Source organism: Lentinula edodes (assembly GCF_021015755.1).
Source record: "Lentinula edodes strain Le(Bin) 0899 ss11 chromosome Unknown C8R40scaffold_16, whole genome shotgun sequence".
Taxonomy (NCBI): domain Eukaryota; kingdom Fungi; phylum Basidiomycota; class Agaricomycetes; order Agaricales; family Omphalotaceae; genus Lentinula; species Lentinula edodes.
The window spans coordinates 129,560-146,818 of NW_025764322.1; the positions used below are offsets into that span (position 1 = coordinate 129,560).

Below are 17,259 nucleotides of genomic sequence, written 5' to 3' on the forward strand. Positions count from 1 at the left end.
GCGAGAAAAGCAGAAATCAATGCACGAAATTATATTCATGTGAACAGATGTGAACCTTTCTATGGTGATTACATAGGATGAGCTTATCAAATCTGTTGAGGCAGCCAGCTCTGACCTGGCGTTAATTTGTATGCAGTCGCCGAAATCGCGCCGTAAGCATAAATTTGATAGGTACCACCAGGGTACCACCGTACAAGCATAAACGTCTGCGCGGTGAGAGTAGCTCAAATACAAAACTCGAGCATGCCCAAAGTTTAGATAAGCATTTGTAAGTATTTGTAAGCTTCGACTGTAAAATTCATCCGAGTAATTAATTATTTATTGTTGATAAATAAATGAGCCATGCTTCGATCGGGCAAAGTTCACTATACTTAGCATTTCAAAAATTGAAGTCCTAGATACATTTCCTTTTGATCATACACTCATCATGAATTACAGGTGAACAAGCCCATTTTTTGAGGGCCAAAACCGAGTAAAAAAAATACAGTGCAAGCTAGAGCAGGTAAAATGACCCATTGGAGATTTGAACTTAGCTTTCATATAAATGCAATTATTTCACATGACTCCAAACTCATTAAACCACTACACAACACAGGTTATAGTGGGCATGCTCATGGGGCTATCTGTCTTGTATCAACATCCATTATACATGCAATTTTTGTATCCGTTGGTCATTATGTACACCATATGTTATTCTAACTTTTTAGGCATGCTTTCGACAGCAGTATTGATCTCAACCGCCGGATATGATAACAATGGATTTATGGAACTGCCGCTAACTGCCGGGGGCAACGCGCGCTAGCGCGCGCGGATAAGAGGTTAGCGATTACTAATATTAGTAATGCTTATCTAAACTTTGGGCAGGCTCGTTTTTCAAACTCGGGCGGAATCCGCCAGAATTTTCACTGGGCGCCTATGAAGTCGGAGTGAACTATGACAATATTGCCTGTTTATATGATTGTCTGCAGGTCCCGAGGCCCGAAGGTCTGAAGTATCATGCAACAGGCAATAAGCCTAGAGATAGATAGATATGTTCAGATCTGTCAGGAACCTAAACAAAGGTTTAGCCAACAGCCGGCGGATCCTCCAAGTAGTGGGGTAGTCCTATCGTTTTTGTGGCATTAGACCTTGCTAATCGCTGTATCCTTCGTGCACATCATGAGCTACTGACTCGCACTGAAGTATAATTATTCTCTCCTCCTTAAGATTCTTCCCACCTCTTCCCGGGTCAACTCACTGGACCCAACAACCTGTATTATAACATCCTCCCATTCATCTTCGTCTATCCCGCCAAAGGTAGCATTTGCGATTTTCTCTTTTACTTCTCCATCCACATCGACCAGGGTACCTGCCTCCGTTAACCTCGCCCACGGGGCTTCCACACGACTCCGACTACCGCCAAAAGCCTGTAAGAGTGTGGCTCGACACGTCTCCACCCATAAAACATGTTCCGCACGGATAGCCCTGCCTTCCGCTGCTGTGATACTACCACGATACAGGATTTGCCGTTGTAATAGATGTTCTGCAAGCCGGGAGGCGACCCTTCGGTAAAGTGACGTTAAAATTGGTGGAGGAAGCGTTGCACGCATATAGTTAAAATGTGTAGAGAGTAACGCTATAGGTGCCAAAAGAGTTTGGGATAGTGTGAAGTCATCATTGGTCTTTGGCGAAGATCCCGGATTAGGTCTAGAGAAGATACAGACATGAGCCCTTGAATAATGACCTAGAAGATTCAGACATACGACGTAGTGGTGGACAGATGAGGTTTCAAGCTCGACTCGATCTCTGCACAGACCTGCTGAACGATGACGTCCTCACTGCGACGGCTGACTTCCTCGTATCTGGCGATCGACGTTTCAAAAATCGTATCATGCGATTCATCATCGGCTTGGTTTGTCGAAGAATGCAAGGCAGAGTTTACTTGGGCAAAAGCGCGCAGGGCTGGGCGCTGCTTAATTTCCGTCCAAAGTTCGAGGAAGAACTAACCAAACCAAACAAAAAAAAACTGTAAGCATTGTGTCACCGATCCAAAAAATTGATTGGCACCTACCAAATCCTCTCCCCAAACTTTCATCGCAGTCTCAATAAACCTAGAACTGAGAAGGGCCTTGCACAGCCTCTGCACACCTTCAACACCCGATGTGAACCTCCCATGTTCAATATTGACACTGGAGGAATGATCTTCCTTCATACCCAGACTAACACTCAAGGCTCCTGGGACTGCACGAACAAGAGCGGAAGAAAGGGTCTCGTACGCATCCAAAGATGATGTTAATCGGCTCGAGTATTGCTCTAAAAGCGGTGTCTGCATTGAAAGGAGGAATCGTGTACGATGTAGGAAACTTGGGAGTGGAGAGTAACGATCTAAGATGAACTAGTGAATACGGACAATGGTCATCAGGACGAAGATTCGACGCACCGGTAATTTGTTCTATTAGAGCTTTCAGACGACGAGCAGAGTTCGTTGTTTTAAGGTCATGCCCAACGACCACTTCATCAGGCTCATCGTCGGCAATCTGCCAAGCATCGGGAGCGCTGATGATATCATGATATTGATTATCCGCGACTAGATTAACACCTCGTCAAAATCCGACATGATGAGAGAATTGAAAGACATCCATACATCGTTTTTCACCGTCCAACCAAGCGTCAAACCACTCCTTCTTCCCGAGGATAACATCGCAAACGCCCGGCCAAGCCTCCCCTGCAACACCGTCTCTTTTGGGTACAGTGTCACCTAAAGTCCCATCTAATTCAAATCCTTCCTCCCTCAAGGCAGCATCAAACTGAAGGGCTTGGTAGATGGTGTGCGCGAGTAAGGAAGGATGTGGTAAAAGCGATGGTACAGTCCTCCGCAGTTTATTTGTGAGAATTGGAAGGAGAAGGCGGGTAAATTCTCTCTATAAAGAAGGATGCATCATTGGAGACCCAGACTGAAGAGAGTTGCACCAGCGGACCTACCCATGCATTGATAGTTTGGCGATCTGCGGAATTTAACAGGAGCTGGACGACATGTTCAAGGAACGTTCGCTGGTCGTGAGCAACATTGAGGATATGGGTAAAGTACCACTCCGGCTGATATCCAGTTCAGATATATGGAGAATCAAAAGAGGGTAGGACTGACTTTGTCTGGCCTGTTGGTTTGTCGCGTGCCCTCAAAATGGTACTTGAACCGCAGAGCGACAGGTTGCACCAAAATCTCCAAAGGATAAATACCATCCTTCTCGGAGCGCGACCCTGAAGGACTTGAGATGATTTCTGAGCTGCAGAATGACAATGAACACAATTAGGACTCGCAGTCAAGCAAAGGGGCATACACTTTCTGCAACTGGAGTAAACGAAGAAATGCACGCTCGAACGCCGTTCTTTGATCGGTTGAGGCATTCGCATAGTCTACAGTCATTGGCCATTTAAGTTGTTCGGCCGCATCCAGTAGTGGCCTAGAGTTACTTTTTAGGATATGGACTTCGAAGAATAATCGAAACTAACGTCGAAATGGACTTCTTTATGTCAACCCATGTCCTTTCTAGAACTCGTCGTAGAAACTCAACAAGGTGAAGGTCTTGCTTTCCGGCCCCATCTTCTACAGATGAGCACGCATCCGCAACGTTCGACACGAAAACCTGGAGGGTTTGAAACTGTGCGACAGAGGATGTAGTTATCGGAGCAGAAGTGGAGAGAGCTCTGATTTGTTGTATAGATGATTCACTGAAGGAGTATCATGAGTATTTTTACTTGACAGGAAGGGTGAATATGGCTCGCCTCAGTTCCAATGCACGCTGTATAACTTGTGCGTATCCTTTTACCCCTTGTAAATCATCCAAGTTCCGGTGAAGTGTTTCAATGTCCTCAAGCAATGTAGATGAGCCTGGTTCGCTAGACATTGATGACGAGAGACCGTCGGTCAGATCGACGAGCTCGTCCGAGAGGGAGTGACGGAGTAGAGACAAATTTTGAGCTATCTCGACATAAGAGTGAGCAGAAGACTTTGCTTTTACAATCAGCGCGTCGACTGTAGAGCTTGACGAGGCGAGCTGAGCTATGGCACTTGTGATAAACACGTCCGAACATATCGAGAGAACCAACATAGACGCACGTTAGATGCCAATTCAGCCTCTGATACCTCGGATTCGCAAAACTTGGCGTCAAGGCCTTGAAGATGGTCATAGGAGGGAAAGTTGGCGTTCAAGTAAAGGACAGCCTCTCGTTTAGCCTGCTCGATATCGGGGGCACCCAGCAAAGCTCGTATTCGAGAAGAGCTCATCGAGGTAGTTAAGAGTCGTGGGAACTAATTAACCAACTGGAAATTTGTACACGGCATGTGGCCACTCCGAGAGACTTCATGAGTTGTACATACGCTACTCATCTCAGGCCTTTACCTGCTCTATTCTGTATCACTACCCGCAAACCGATTGAATCCAGGCTCGTTCTCAGGAGCGCCGAGCTTACCACACAACGGCGTACAGAACGTCTGAGGCGTCAAAATTCAACGCTACTAATTGTGCTGGCGCTGAACCATGCGCAGTGACAGTCGACTGGTAGTAATACGAGAAGACATGAGATAGTGGTTGAAATGTCCATGTACAGAATCAGTAGCCGGATATTTGATACATTGGAGAGGATATATATACAGCAAACCTATTTCCCTCAATCTTACTTCCGCTCTATTCTCTCTCGGAAATTGCGCCCAGACATTACTACTCCCTCTTTGATCCGTTCGAGCTACCTTTTCCCGATCAGTGTGTACAAACTTCATAAAATTTCATCTGAGTTGTGCCGATAAGTCCCTGCTTTGATTTACAAGGTCAAACTTCTTCAACGTTTATAGAGATCCATCAAGGTTGCGACGGGGATACTGGACGCCGACACTTGTACCAAGATGAACGTCGGCGGCGACATAGAGCTTGAGTGCTAAATGGAAGTATTCAGCAACTCGTGCTAGTGAACGATGGACCCAAGATCGCACCACTCATTATCTCCATCTATACAGGGTCTTTTGGCTGAACTAGGGTTGCTCAAACTTTTACTGATATTAGATTTGGCCCATGAGTTTCTGGATTTCGATGAGCCCCAGAGGGAGGTGTCCAAAGTACCTCGCGGATTAGATGATGGTTCAGCAACAGCGAGCACGACCAATGCAGCGAATGCCGTAAAGGAGACGAGGTTGGTTTTCATGTCGATTGTGGGGTAAGATTAATTCTTCGACCGATAAAGTTAAAGGACGAATTTCTTTATGAACGTACAGTTTATACCCCTCAAAATATCCAAGGTTTTACCAATACGTGCGAGTTTAAGACCGACGTAAACGATCTGGGTTAGTGGAAACTGTGAAGACTCTTGTCTCAGAACCGGTATGCTTTTCGTCAAATTCTTGATCGTTTCGTGCAGCCTGTATGCACCAACGCTAAAGACGCTGTTAGTAAATTTAATTAAATTTGATAGAGCACATCTTGGGTGCTGTATTATAGTAGGGCCCATAAATGATTGCGAGGCTTCATCTTTAAGCTTCTTTAAGACAAGTTAAGACAGGTGCTAGACAGTTTGAGGAACGACAGACATCCATCTCCCTAGGCAGGTCACGCGTGTTTCTTATCCAATCACCAAACAAGTACTGTATGCTTATATCCAGCCAGGCTTCCATCGCCTACCCCCAGAAAAACAGATTGACTCGTGATGAATATTTTGCAACGATTGCAACGAAGTATGACTGGGACACGGAATTACTATGTAATAGCATCGGACGCCTCCAAAAGACGTAACCCAGTCTACTATGATAGGAATAATATGCGAAGACGAAACAGAAACATGGTATACATACTCAAAGCAGATACAAATAAGTGATATGCGATGTCTAACTGAGACGGTAGATACTCTATTGAGGGGAGGGCGACATCGCCTTCTTCAAGTGTCGATTAAGACATTCTAATACTCGCTTCTTTGGATATTTTGGGGCCACTGGGCGGCTTCGTTGCTGGACCAGCCTGCGCACCATGTTTGGATAATCAGTGATAATTCCATCCACGTTCCAGTCCAGGAGATGCTCTACGATGCTCATACGGTTGACCTTTCGATTGGATAAATCGTCAATCAAAAAATAATTTGAACACTGAAAGAGAATAACGAACCGTCCAGGGTTTGACTAGCATACCCAAGTGGTGTGCGTAGTCAACCATGCTTCGAGTAGTAAACGGAACATACTCGGGGAGCGTAGGGTCCACGACTACGGATGCTACATCAGCAGGCGAGAGGATGTCGGCATTTATAGCATGAGCTGCGCTGGCGATCTGAGCGGACATATCACCTGGGAAAGCGTCAAGACGGAGGCCAGCTAACCATGGCGAGGTTTCGTTGTCTGGCATCACTGCTGTCTCTCTGTATAAAGAATGAATGGTCTTCCAACTCCCTTGCTGCAAAATGGCTTACAGATCGACGAGGGCTGAAGTCGGGATTGAGCGGTCGAGAGCCTAAATTTAGATGAGTGATCCGAGGAGAATACTCGGGGCGATAGGAAGGACCTTCATGACTACCAACGTCCTCCAATCAAAGCTTTGATACTGGAAAATTTTAGGCAATTCGACCAGTATGGTAAGATGAAAAAAAGTCTTACTGTGATTGAATGTCGATACGGGCTATTTACAAAAATATGATGCTGTCTCGTAACAAAATCTTCGGGACTTCGTGTTTGATTTGTGTGTTCCGCGTTAACCTTCGACTCGATGTTCCACAAGATACGAAAGTCAGGATCTGCGCATTCTGCGAACGAAAACAGCTCCGTGAGTGTTGAAATCCTGACGCCGGGGTAAGTTGATTGCAACGCTAATGGATAGAGTACAGTTTGAGTAAAGAAGCAGCAAAAAAGCACGTTCAGAAACACACGGAAATCAATCTGGCGTTTCGAACCGCAATCGAGCGTTTGGAGCTGCGCAAGGGTGAGATTGGCAATGTATTTTCCTACGTATGGGAACTGGGTGTCATTCGCGAAAGCAGGGCCAGTGTCTTTGCACTTTGTTGCCACAATGTTTTCATCGTGCTAAGCCAGAATTGCGTGAACCATTCGATGAGCCTTGTATTGGTAAACAGATAGTTACCCATACGACAACCTCGCCATCCTGGAGACGATGAGCAGGAAGTTGCAAGGGCGAAGGTGTCATGAACATACCTTGGTGATAGCGTTGTCTAATTCCAAAGTCGTGGCCCCATCTATTAAGGCCCTATATAATCTGTAGGTATTCTGCAAAGGCCAGAATGTTTACAATTTACCAAGCGAACGCCGGGAGTATGCTTTCGACCGTGTTTCCCCGTCCTCCGCGATGCGCCTGATGAAGGCTTAGCCTACAGCGAGGATAAAGAAAACACGATATTCACCTGCACGTCGAAGTATTTGGATAGCACTCGCTGAAGAGGATATTGTCCTGGAGTAGCCAACACGACCGGCAGTACTAGTACGCTCAATAAAAAAGCAGACATCATCAAAGAGTGAGTCAGAATGGTGATGAAGAGGCTTTGCTGGTAGAATTGGAAAAGACGCAGACAAATTTATAGCCCCGTCTTTGATTGTTGCATCCCGCCCTCAATGCCGAAACGAACGTTCATGAGACAACCCGAGATGTCCTGAGGAGTGAAAGTCCGAAGGCAGGCCGGAAAGGAGCGCAGGTCAAAATTGGAGTCGAAGTCAAATCGTTGTTTCAACATGGGACGAACGTGCAACTGATAGTGACCGAGAAGTATAAATTTCCATTTCGAGCGGAAAGGGATTCTCCGTAGGAATAGTATCCGTAGCTGTAGTATAATGCATAATTGACTGCTGGCAATCGTTGCATTGAGCTTCAAGCATTACTTGTAGAGTTCGTAGATATACTGTTCTTGTTAATGCCTTTTCCTGAAGATGCATCCTTGCCCACATTCGCTAACCCAAGACTTTCCCAGTCTTCCAGTTGCATCAGCCCTCTACAGAAGGAACAATCGCTTCTGACTGAGTCATTTGACATAGAGATGGCAGACTGACCTGTTCATCCGGCAATTAAGATATTCCTTGCTAATATCCCGACAAGCTGTGGATGTACTGGAATTGTTCTTGAGACAATTCACGTAAAGCATCATTTGTTCTTTACATTCGGCTGGGAGGATACGAAAAGTGAGTCAGGACATAAGCAAACTGGATGCGTTCGCGCCAACCATAGTGGTCTAGAGGAAAGGAACCTCTATCTGGAGGGGTAACTTTAAATCCTGAATTATTCGAAGGTGGTCCTCCAAAAGACATGTCGATTACGTAACAGAAATCTAGCGCCAACGTCTTGTAGTGGTTAACAAGAAAGGAAAGTAAAATTCATCAATGATACGAATTCCACAAAGCGATTCAATTTCTGTATATCTACTGATGGTAAGTACATGGTAAAACATAGACAGCGTAATCTAACGAAGGAGTGTTAACACCCTTCTTGAAGACTCTTACTCCTGGTGATGAGTGATGGAAGGTTATGGAGTTGTGTCGACATAAGAAAATATAAGATTGTTCATGATGGCATAAGTAGGTCATCAAGATGGGATCCACCCCTACATTGCCCTACGATCTACTTCTGTCTCTCCTTTCCTTTCGATCCTGAAGCCCCTCCCTTTGAACCCTGAGCTTCGCTGTACCCGTCCGAATCGTTTTCTGAATCGGAATCCTCTACTTCTTGTGATCTATCTGTAGGCTTCCTACTAGAGGAAGCAACAGGCTGCGAGGAGCGTAAATTTGCGGGGCCCCAGAAAGAAGCATCACCTTCCGGAGGTTTGGGCAAATTTTGAGGAGATACGTCAAGGCCAGCAAACCGACTACCTTTCAACATAACGATCTCCTTCAGCCATCCATTCTCCCGCCGCAGGTCCGCCGCTTCCTTTTCCAGTTCATCTGCGCGCCCAGTGAGATCTGAGACCGTCCGCTCCAGGTTCAAATTTCTTTGCTTCTTCTTTATCCGAAATCTAGCTACAAACAAAAAAAAGTTAAGGATGAGCGAAAATCGAAGAGGAAACAATACGGGATTACCAGAGGCAGCAGTATTCCTGCGACGTTTGTCTTCCGTGACGCTCGGATCGGTTGGGTCAGGAGATTCTGTGCGGGAAACAGCAGTGGGTGGCGAGTTCGACGACGTCGCCACGGCCGCGGAAGAAGTGTCTGGAGTGCCCATAGCAACATTAGTGTTGATTTGGGGGAGATTAGGATAGCCTGTGGCATGTGCAGACATTCCTGACTGATTGTACGGGAAGCTTTGTTGCTGCTGACCGAAAGTAGGAGGCGGAGGCCACTGGTACTGAGAGGGCATGGAGCCAAAGCTCGGTTGTAGGACTGAATGCTGACCATATACCTGTTGATTCATCGCAGGCGGGAAGTTAGGCGGAGAATGTTGAGAGTGTTGAGCTTGCAGCAGAGCTAGCAACAGAGCGTTGTAAGCCGGGTCGTGTGATGCATGGGGCTGAGGTAACCCGCCTGCTGATAATTGGGCAAGTAGAAGGGCATCCTGGACGTCGGCTCTAGGCAGCTGAGATCTGTTATCATCACGGCTCCAAATCTCTCGAAGAAATAAGAGAAGGCTTTACTTACCATAGGTGCATTTGAACCTTGTACTTGTTGATTGACTGAATGGGAGCGCGATCGCGTGTTTCGGCGGTCAGGATTGTTATTGTGAGCCGACGAAGAAGAACCGTTATTGTTAGAGTCCCCACCGTCCATATCGAAAGAGAAGACGAGTTTCTTCCAGTGTTCAAGCTCGGAGTCGATGTTTGGGTTTAGTAAACTGGTGTCAGAAGCTTTATCTTGAGGATTATCGAAATCCTTCAAGGAGAGCATCATCAAAGGTAGTTATGGCACTGGGTATGCAGTTGAATGTCATAATAGAAGCTTGAAGGCGAACTGGAACGATGTGCAGAGAACATAGACACGCAATCTATTCTCAGGATTGCGCCAGGCTGCAGTAGCATAACGCAACTGGGTCAGTTTTCCTAAAGCGCCGGTTCGCTTGATATTCCAATTTTGCAGCCTAGAGATCGCGAAGGGAGTTCTTGGCGAAGGAGATGGACGAAAAACGTTGTAGAGTACATTTTGAGGCTTACTTCGACTTGCGGGGTAGAAATCGGAGAAGAAAGGCAATCACTCCGCTTATAGGGCGAATTCGGAATTCCTGTCGCGAACCTGGACCGCCTCTATTCAATTCAGAGGGTTCATTCCATTTTCTATAGCTTCTCCGTCAAAACTCAAAGTTAATCAATATTTACGACTGTACGGGGCGGGGAAGTCCTTCCATGTACAGGCAGAAGAGTCTGGAGAGCCGAGCTGGTTTGATATACAATAGTCACGTGTCAGATCACTCACCCACTTACGCGTCGATGTCGCGTCTCTCTCTTACACTGAACATTGTACATTCCCTCTTAATCTCATCTGTGCTGTAGAAATGGTGGGCATCTTTGAATCACTAGATCATTGTACACACATCCTCAAATGCTCTACAGCTTATCCGAATCAGATCCAAAGATGGCAATTTTAGGCATGAATTCGACGCTAACGCAGACGCTCTGGTACTACTTCAGAAGGTGATTTCTTTCTCAACGGTGTATCGTAACAGCTTTCTAGAGCTAGATGCAGATATTAGAGAGTGCACCCAACGCCGATCCAGACACTGTCACCATTTCCAACCAGCCTCGAGGAGGAGAAACAAAGTTGACAAGCTTGAAAGGACGGACTTTGAAAGCCTTGGGACTGAAGTGCGTACTCATACTCCGCAAACAACATCAGCTAATGGACTACAACAGCCATGGAGATCTTGTCTTCGTACAATACAAGGAAAAGTCTTCAGGTCCTTTAGTCACGGAAACACCAAAATCTAGCAAGGTTGCATCCTCTACCTCGGTGAATGGAGGCCACAGACCTTGGGAGCTTGTACAAGAGGACCCTGTGGATATGTACTGGAGATCAAGAGATGGTAAAATTCCTCGCGAGCGTGACCTTCAGTTTTGCAAACACGGTCCGAAAGGAATGTGCGACTACTGTATGCCCTTGGAACCTTACGACATTGCTTACCATAAAGAACATGGTATAAAGCACCTTTCATATCATGCATATCTCCAAAAGATCACGCCAAAGTCTTCTGGTGCAGCTCAATATATTCCGCCTCTCAATCCGCTCGACTATCGAGTGAAGGTTCCCTGTCCGACTGGCAATCATCCATCCTGGCCATCTGGAATTTGTACTAGCTGTCAACCGTCTGCTATCACTCTCCAGTCTCAACCCTTCCGAATGGTCGACCATCTTGAGATCGCATCGACAAACGTCATTGATCGTTTCCTACAAGCGTGGCGAAGGACGGGGATGCAACGATTCGGGTGGATGATAGGACGGTATGAACCATATGACAAAGTTCCGATGGGTGTGAAAGCTGTTGTAGAAGCAATCCATGAACCTCCTCAAGAAGGTGAACTCGATGGCCTCACACTCGGACTCCCCTGGGAAGACGAGCCGCGCGTACGGAGCTTAGCATCTAAGGGCTCCACACCTTTGACCATCGTCGGGTACATTTTTACAGACTTAGATCCTCGGGAGGATGATCGAACAAAGAACGTTTATAAAAGACACCCAGGCTCTTTCGTAATGTCCTCTTTAGAGGCCATTTTTGCGGCCGCTATGCAAGCAGCTAACCCTACACCTTCGAAATCATCCTCGTCTGGCAAATTCTCTTCGCGTCTTGTGACAGCAATCTTGACAGGAACAGAAGATGGAGCTATCGACGTGTCGGCGTATCAGGTGTCGGAACAAGCTACCGCTATGGTGGAAGCTGATATGATCGAAGCCAGTGTCGACCCAGGTATTGTACGCGTCAAAGAGGAGGATCGAAGTGTAGATTCTGCAAGATATGTCCCCGACGTCTTCTTTTCCTACAAAAACGAGTATGGTTTGGAGGTGAAGAAAAGCGCCAAACCTGCATTTCCAGTAGAATATCTGATCCTCAACGTATGTGTTATTCGTTCTGTTGCGTTGCTCTTAATAATATACTGCATCGCGTAGGTCACCCATGGTTTCCCTCAGAACCCTGTGCCCCTATTCCAATCCACACAATTCCACATTGAAAACCGTCCTGGTCTTGAAAACCCAACAGTCGAAGGGGTTCTTTCCCAACTCTCCGCTCTGGGTGCGCCCGATATCCAAGATAGCCGGCATAGGAAGCCGGGAGAGGCTCAGAAGGTCTTTGAACTGGCGAAATTTTTGAGCGATTGGCATCTTATTGCTTTCCTCGACACTACGCAACTTTTCCCACCTGTGAGTATGACCTGTATAGACCCATATCTCAGTAGAATCGTGCCATAACACTTCACAGGACGACATGAATGTGCTCATGCAAATCGCGACATCGACAACCCTCATGAGCGATCCGAGTCAGCTGGACCCTTTGCTCGCTACAGACGGATGGCAAACTCTGATGACGTTCACCAGGGAGCACGCTCGTGAGTTCAATCTAAAATTTATCTGCAATATGAACGTGAATATTTAATTGTTTGCTCACATGAGTAGCTCAACAAGGCTCGACTCTCGGATCAATGATGGATGAAGATATACCTCAGGATATCCTCGACCAAATAGCGGCGGAACAAGCTGCAGCTTCTGGACCACCGTCTGGTATGGCTTCTGGCGTGGCGTCGGGTGCGGCGACGCCAGGTATCAAGACGTGTCCTCATTGTACGTTCGAGAACGACTCTACGAGGTCAGATTGCGAAGTCTGCGGATTGCCGTTATCATAGTCGAAGTTGGGTAATTTTCCACGGACTTTCCAATGGCGAGTGGACGAAGTAAAAAGATGAAATGTAACATTTAATCGTTTATAAAAATACCGAGCACCTTCTAGAATTGAACGAAATTTTCATGTCAGTCCTTACTATGGTTCACAGGGTACTTCCGTAAACAGGGTACTTCCGCATTTTCGAAAATCTCATATTTTGAACGTTTTAGGTCGATAAATGCTCTCAGACTTTTTATGTAGTACTTTCTAGGTTCTCTATAAACATACTGTACTATATGAAATAGATTGTATTTAGGGGATGCATATGTACAAGACCAAAATACTGTAATATACAAGCGTGACTTTAGATTGAAGCCTCAGGAACCGTACGAAGAGCTGGTAGATAACTGTAAAAATGACATGGGCATTAAGTAGAGGTTCTCATTAGCTAGCATAGCAAATTTAAAAGCAATCCAATATGTTGTAGAGATTCGACAAGCAGATAAAGTGAAGAGGGTATGCGACGTGACAATATTTGATTCCAGCTTCATGCCGTAGCCTCGGCAAACCTCTGACACTCTCCAAAAGCGTGATCAACACAAGTTCTGCCTCAACCCAGCATCAAATGGCCAAGTGTGCCAGAGTGCCGAGCAGCGGCATTGATGTGACTCAGTGTGACCCAAGATGCGGAAGTACCCTGTTTTTCCTCGGTCATGGTCCGACGCTCTGTTTATGCCTTATCTGCTTTAACATGTAAGACAAAAGACAAGCTTAACATGATTCTAAATAAGACTGTCTACTCAGATTTTTATTTACTCAAAAATTTAAGACGTTATTCGCAATATTCAAGAAATCGGAAGTACCCTGTGAACCATAGTAGGCCTTAAATAACACGCAACATGTGCTCTTATCGCGCTGTTAACACCGATCATAACTCGTTCTCGTTTACTCTCTTCCAGAAAGCAGAAATTTGAAGCATCTTGAACGAGTACGACTGATTTACCGTAAAAATTGCCGACGTCGTTTCTTTTCTTTGTTCTTTTCTTTGTCCTCTACTATTGATGACCTTGTACCTTTCTAGGTGTGAAAACCTTGTTTTTGTTTTCTTGCTAAATCAGTGCCTTGCTTATCCTTGTTCCATCTAGTACGCCCACAGCGCCAAATTCATGTAAATGTTAAAATGGCGAAAAGACGCTAACTAGATCTCACCACATGTTAAAAGCATGGTCGCCTCTTCTCGGTGATACTTGGATGCCTACTTTTCGACGGTCCCCGCCTAATTCCTTCCCCACATGCTTATAGAGGAATACCGTCCGCACGCTTTCTTTTACCTGCGTACCGTCAATGACCTCTCTGTACCTTGGGTCCCGTCCCCCGTAACCCCGGCTCGACAGCTCCCCCCATCCAAAGTAGGATCGCCAGTATCTCTACTATCTACGACTTCGACCACGCTATCTAGCACATCATCTTCCCCTCGTAGAACTAAGAAGATACTCCAGTTTCGCGTCCAGGATTCATCTTCATCGCAATCATCATCATCGGATGTCGGCTCGCGAGCCTCGGGAAGGCGGAAACATCGACATCTGTCCTTTTTTCGATCCGTCAGGAAGCGATTGAGTAAGTGACTTTACAACATATTTCCCCGTCAACGTGGCCGGCCCAGGGCCTCTGACTTACTACCCACTCCCAGAGGAGTCCCGATTAAAGATGGCTACAAAGGTAGTGGAGGTGGCGATTGAGCAGTATGATCCTGTCGAACTAGAGCCCATTGTATCGCCGCCCATCCCACTTTCTGATTGGAAGGCTTGGTCATACTACGCGCGCCCTTGCGTGAATGGTGTGGAAGTTGATAACCTCTGTGAGTTATGCACACGAGAAAGTATTTGCCGATTTATTGATTAGTGTGGCGCACCTTTATAGCACCCAGTCCCGACTTGGACGTCGAGCTCGATATACAGGAAATGTTTGATTATTTGAAAAGGTCCCATCGCAGTCTGAGTGGCATGTTCCAGGTTATTTTTAATGCTCGGCTAACCAATGTATTTTATCCTTACAGTCCAGGTGGAACACCGCATCCCGAACGATGGATCAAAGGCCAAAAGCATATTGCTTTACCGCCACGTCCTACACGATGGAAACGCGTCGATCCCCTCGAACCTATTCCGTTCCCCTGGGAAATTCAACTAAACCCACTTCTCACCCACAGTCTCATCACATTCCCGGATCTGACCCCCATTTATTGGAACCTCACCTTCCAAACATCCATCCTCTTCTTCCTTACCGAAGATGGGGGCTTGCAATTCGTCTTGGACAATGACATTTGTCAACCGGCGACCTACCCACTCGTCACACACATGTACGTCTGCGCATTCGCGTTTGCCCCGGACTGGAACACACAGTACAAGCTTCCGTGGCCGATAATGCTGCAGAGTCGAGACGGGATTACCTGCGATGATTTTTTCGTTGGGATACACGATAATTTTCAACAGCATATGAAGAAGAGTGAGTATGAAAAGTTAGGGGAGGAGATGCAACGTAGGGCGATGAGCGCACATGTGCATAATCTCAACGTAAATGCTGACAATTTCATGAAACGGGTTGATATACTAGGTGACAATGTTTTTTTCAGAGGGTTAGCTCCGAGTATGAATATGGAAGGCTGGGTTCTGTTGCTGGGCACTGAACCACCGTCGATGATCAGGCCAAGACCTGGCTTAGATGTATATTAATTATTGTACAAACGATGATTACAATTTTTGCTACTTGATTTACGGATCGGTCACCCAAAGGTCCATCGAGAGAATAGGCTATCATTTACGGGTTACAAATCATCGGTGTCTTCTTAATCCATATCGAGTCCGGGTCACTGAGCTGAGCGACGACGAAAACAGCAAAGCCAATTCGAGAAAGCCCAGTGTGAACCTTCCCATCCCCAATAAATCCAGCGATAACGTCTCTATTAGGCTTGTCGTTCAAAAGAGGCACTCGCACGATGATCCAGGATAGATCATCTTGTTTACTGATGGTTTCGCCAATGGCTACCATATCTTTGTAGGCAGTTCTGGCAAAGGTGCTAACTGCAGTCACAAGCGCAGTGAATTTGATGTCGGATTTATCTTCGGGAGCAGGAATAGATGCAGTGCCTATGTAATTCCAAGAGCATCAGAACACAACGAGCCAAAGACCCAACGTATGAGCACTCGCCTAGAGCAAATAGACGTTTGATGCCATGCTTCTTCATCGCATCGATAACGTTCTTATATGCGTGTGCCAAGGGTTCCCCAGACGGATGGAAGGGACCTTTCTTGACACTCGGTCCCAAAGCACTACATACTGCATCCACACCCTCCATCGCCTCGGCAAGAGATGCAACGTCTGTAAGTTGCCCAGTAATGACACTAACACGACTGCTCGAAGACAAATCATTGGGGACTTTCTGAGGAGAACGGACAAAAAGCACGAGCGAAGAGTCCTGGATAGACGAGAGAATTTCGTGGCAGAGAGCGATTCCAATTGGCCCAGTTGCACCTAGAATAAGAACTCGCATTTTGAACGTGATGGTGGTGGTAAAGGTATGGGAATCTGAGCTTCTACTTTAGCATCGTTGAGAATCGACGAGCTGCTGATGACGAACGTTCAAGACAAGGATCAAAAGCCTCAAATGATCGATTTTTTCTCATAGCATAAAGTTTTTGTCAAGGGTTTTATTTCTTCTATGCAATTGGTGCTTCTATAGGCTCTGTCGCCCAAGACCCTGAACGACGTGCATCTTCCTCCATTTCCAGAATCGCCTGCCCAATTTCTCCTTCATTCTTTGCATCCATCTCAACCATTTCTCTTTCGTACAGCTTCCCAAAACGCTCCACAAGCGCAGGAATTTCATCCTTCAAACTGATTGGCCGCCCTTGAACTCCTTCAATAGACCCAGCTTTAACATCAGCCAATCCACAAGCCACAATCTGGTTAAACCATGTAATAGGCTCCGAAGTGACGTTCATTGAAAACCCGTGTGTCGTCAGGCGGTGGCGTACCTGGACGCCAATGCTAGCAATTTTGGTTGTAGGGTTCAGAAAGACGCCAGTATGCTCGGATGCTGAAGGAGTAATTCCATGTATTTCGCTAAGATGAAGCTCTAGAATCTTCTGCATACGACAAATATAGTCTCGTATGCCCATTGCTGGCGAGTAGCGGGAGAGATCTAGAAGAGGGTAGCCGACAATTTGACCAGGACCATGATAGGTGAGTTCTCCGCCTCTCTGGGTATTGATAAAGTCGGCTCCAATGTATGTTAAGCGTAGTTTGTCATCTCGAATAGAGTCTTCGTTCTGTCTGCGACCTGCAGTGTAGACTGGCCGGTGTTCTAGAAGTAGCAAGACGTCTTTGTGGGCACCTAGTCGGCGCTGACTGAGCTGGATGGCGTGTAGCTGTTCCTGAAGAGCCAAAGTCCTCGCATAGGGTAGTGGTGTACGGAAGAAATGGTAGAACACTGGTGGAAGACTCGAAGGCATGGAGGGAA

At 46.3% G+C, this 17,259-nt stretch overlaps 9 protein-coding genes across 9 annotated transcripts; 2 read left to right on the plus strand and 7 right to left on the minus strand.

Annotated features, from left to right (window-relative positions):
* Positions 1–1,187: 1,187 nt before the first annotated feature.
* Positions 1,188–4,264, minus strand: C8R40DRAFT_1044456 (TIP-1 family-domain-containing protein; the record flags this gene model as incomplete). The annotated part of the gene is made up of 11 exons (XM_046224226.1): positions 1,188–1,686; positions 1,743–1,981; positions 2,051–2,364; positions 2,420–2,566; positions 2,624–2,900; positions 2,962–3,075; positions 3,125–3,263; positions 3,318–3,440; positions 3,490–3,684; positions 3,736–4,039; positions 4,093–4,264. The coding sequence occupies 11 exons, from the start codon at positions 4,262–4,264 to the stop codon at positions 1,188–1,190; spliced, it is 2,523 nt and encodes an 840-aa protein (XP_046086679.1).
* A 558-nt stretch (positions 4,265–4,822) lies between these two features.
* Positions 4,823–5,175, minus strand: C8R40DRAFT_1170179 (uncharacterized protein; the record flags this gene model as incomplete). The annotated part of the gene is made up of 2 exons (XM_046231486.1): positions 4,823–4,911; positions 4,989–5,175. The coding sequence occupies 2 exons, from the start codon at positions 5,173–5,175 to the stop codon at positions 4,823–4,825; spliced, it is 276 nt and encodes a 91-aa protein (XP_046086680.1).
* A 681-nt stretch (positions 5,176–5,856) lies between these two features.
* Positions 5,857–7,648, minus strand: C8R40DRAFT_178421 (PLC-like phosphodiesterase). The gene is made up of 10 exons (XM_046234267.1): positions 7,366–7,648; positions 7,261–7,316; positions 7,160–7,211; positions 7,089–7,109; positions 6,877–7,030; positions 6,608–6,816; positions 6,516–6,554; positions 6,424–6,464; positions 6,126–6,372; positions 5,857–6,064 (listed from the first exon to the last, which is right to left on the minus strand). The coding sequence occupies exons 1-10, from the start codon at positions 7,468–7,470 to the stop codon at positions 5,873–5,875; spliced, it is 1,116 nt and encodes a 371-aa protein (XP_046086681.1). The 5' UTR covers positions 7,471–7,648; the 3' UTR covers positions 5,857–5,872.
* On the minus strand, positions 7,649–8,309 carry C8R40DRAFT_178420 (uncharacterized protein). The gene is made up of 3 exons (XM_046234266.1): positions 8,176–8,309; positions 8,006–8,117; positions 7,649–7,947 (listed from the first exon to the last, which is right to left on the minus strand). The coding sequence occupies exons 1-3, from the start codon at positions 8,258–8,260 to the stop codon at positions 7,827–7,829; spliced, it is 318 nt and encodes a 105-aa protein (XP_046086682.1). The 5' UTR covers positions 8,261–8,309; the 3' UTR covers positions 7,649–7,826.
* Positions 8,310–8,828: 519 nt separating this feature from the next.
* C8R40DRAFT_989355 (uncharacterized protein) lies at positions 8,829–9,059 on the minus strand (the record flags this gene model as incomplete). Its single annotated transcript, XM_046236707.1, has 2 exons — positions 8,829–8,965; positions 9,026–9,059. Coding segments are annotated over 2 exons (171 nt in total), but the record flags the coding sequence as incomplete, so codon positions are not given.
* A 1,288-nt stretch (positions 9,060–10,347) lies between these two features.
* Positions 10,348–12,980, plus strand: C8R40DRAFT_1102468 (NPL4 family-domain-containing protein). The gene is made up of 7 exons (XM_046227997.1): positions 10,348–10,430; positions 10,486–10,566; positions 10,619–10,737; positions 10,786–11,980; positions 12,035–12,286; positions 12,345–12,471; positions 12,539–12,980. Exons 1-7 carry the CDS (start codon positions 10,428–10,430, stop codon positions 12,763–12,765), a joined length of 2,004 nt encoding a protein of 667 aa, XP_046086684.1. The 5' UTR covers positions 10,348–10,427; the 3' UTR covers positions 12,766–12,980.
* A 1,470-nt stretch (positions 12,981–14,450) lies between these two features.
* C8R40DRAFT_1044734 (uncharacterized protein) lies at positions 14,451–15,472 on the plus strand (the record flags this gene model as incomplete). The annotated part of the gene is made up of 3 exons (XM_046224242.1): positions 14,451–14,601; positions 14,664–14,724; positions 14,800–15,472. The coding sequence occupies 3 exons, from the start codon at positions 14,451–14,453 to the stop codon at positions 15,470–15,472; spliced, it is 885 nt and encodes a 294-aa protein (XP_046086685.1).
* Positions 15,451–16,902, minus strand: C8R40DRAFT_1102474 (NAD-P-binding protein). The gene is made up of 4 exons (XM_046227998.1): positions 16,880–16,902; positions 16,378–16,823; positions 15,952–16,325; positions 15,451–15,890 (listed from the first exon to the last, which is right to left on the minus strand). The coding sequence occupies exons 2-4, from the start codon at positions 16,421–16,423 to the stop codon at positions 15,558–15,560; spliced, it is 753 nt and encodes a 250-aa protein (XP_046086686.1). The 5' UTR covers positions 16,424–16,823; positions 16,880–16,902; the 3' UTR covers positions 15,451–15,557.
* On the minus strand, positions 16,457–17,251 carry C8R40DRAFT_1044554 (uncharacterized protein; the record flags this gene model as incomplete). The annotated part of the gene is made up of 1 exon (XM_046224231.1): positions 16,457–17,251. The coding sequence occupies one exon, from the start codon at positions 17,249–17,251 to the stop codon at positions 16,457–16,459; it is 795 nt and encodes a 264-aa protein (XP_046086687.1).
* Positions 17,252–17,259: the final 8 nt, after the last annotated feature.

Excerpts from the sequence above, each read along its gene's own strand:
- C8R40DRAFT_178421 (XM_046234267.1), bottom strand. The coding sequence starts at position 7,470 with ATGATGTCTGCTTTTTTATTGAGCGTACTAGTACTGCCGGTCGTGTTG. Across the intron at positions 7,212-7,260 it reads ATACTCCCGGCGTTCGCTTG|GGCCTTAATAGATGGGGCCA; the intron begins GTAAATTGTAAA and ends CAGATTATATAG. Across the intron at positions 6,065-6,125 it reads TGCTAGTCAAACCCTGGACG|GTCAACCGTATGAGCATCGT; the intron begins GTTCGTTATTCT and ends TCCAATCGAAAG.
- C8R40DRAFT_178420 (XM_046234266.1), bottom strand. The coding sequence starts at position 8,260 with ATGTCTTTTGGAGGACCACCTTCGAATAATTCAGGATTTAAAGTTACC. Across the intron at positions 8,118-8,175 it reads CTTTCCTCTAGACCACTATG|CCGAATGTAAAGAACAAATG; the intron begins GTTGGCGCGAAC and ends GTATCCTCCCAG. Across the intron at positions 7,948-8,005 it reads CTTAATTGCCGGATGAACAG|AGGGCTGATGCAACTGGAAG; the intron begins GTCAGTCTGCCA and ends TTCCTTCTGTAG.
- C8R40DRAFT_1102468 (XM_046227997.1), top strand. Across the intron at positions 10,567-10,618 it reads CTCTGGTACTACTTCAGAAG|ATATTAGAGAGTGCACCCAA; the intron begins GTGATTTCTTTC and ends AGCTAGATGCAG. Across the intron at positions 11,981-12,034 it reads TAGAATATCTGATCCTCAAC|GTCACCCATGGTTTCCCTCA; the intron begins GTATGTGTTATT and ends TGCATCGCGTAG.
- C8R40DRAFT_1102474 (XM_046227998.1), bottom strand. The coding sequence starts at position 16,423 with ATGAGAAAAAATCGATCATTTGAGGCTTTTGATCCTTGTCTTGAAC. Across the intron at positions 16,326-16,377 it reads TTTTGATCCTTGTCTTGAAC|ATTCCCATACCTTTACCACC; the intron begins GTTCGTCATCAG and ends GTAGAAGCTCAG. Across the intron at positions 15,891-15,951 it reads GCATCAAACGTCTATTTGCT|ATAGGCACTGCATCTATTCC; the intron begins CTAGGCGAGTGC and ends TCTTGGAATTAC.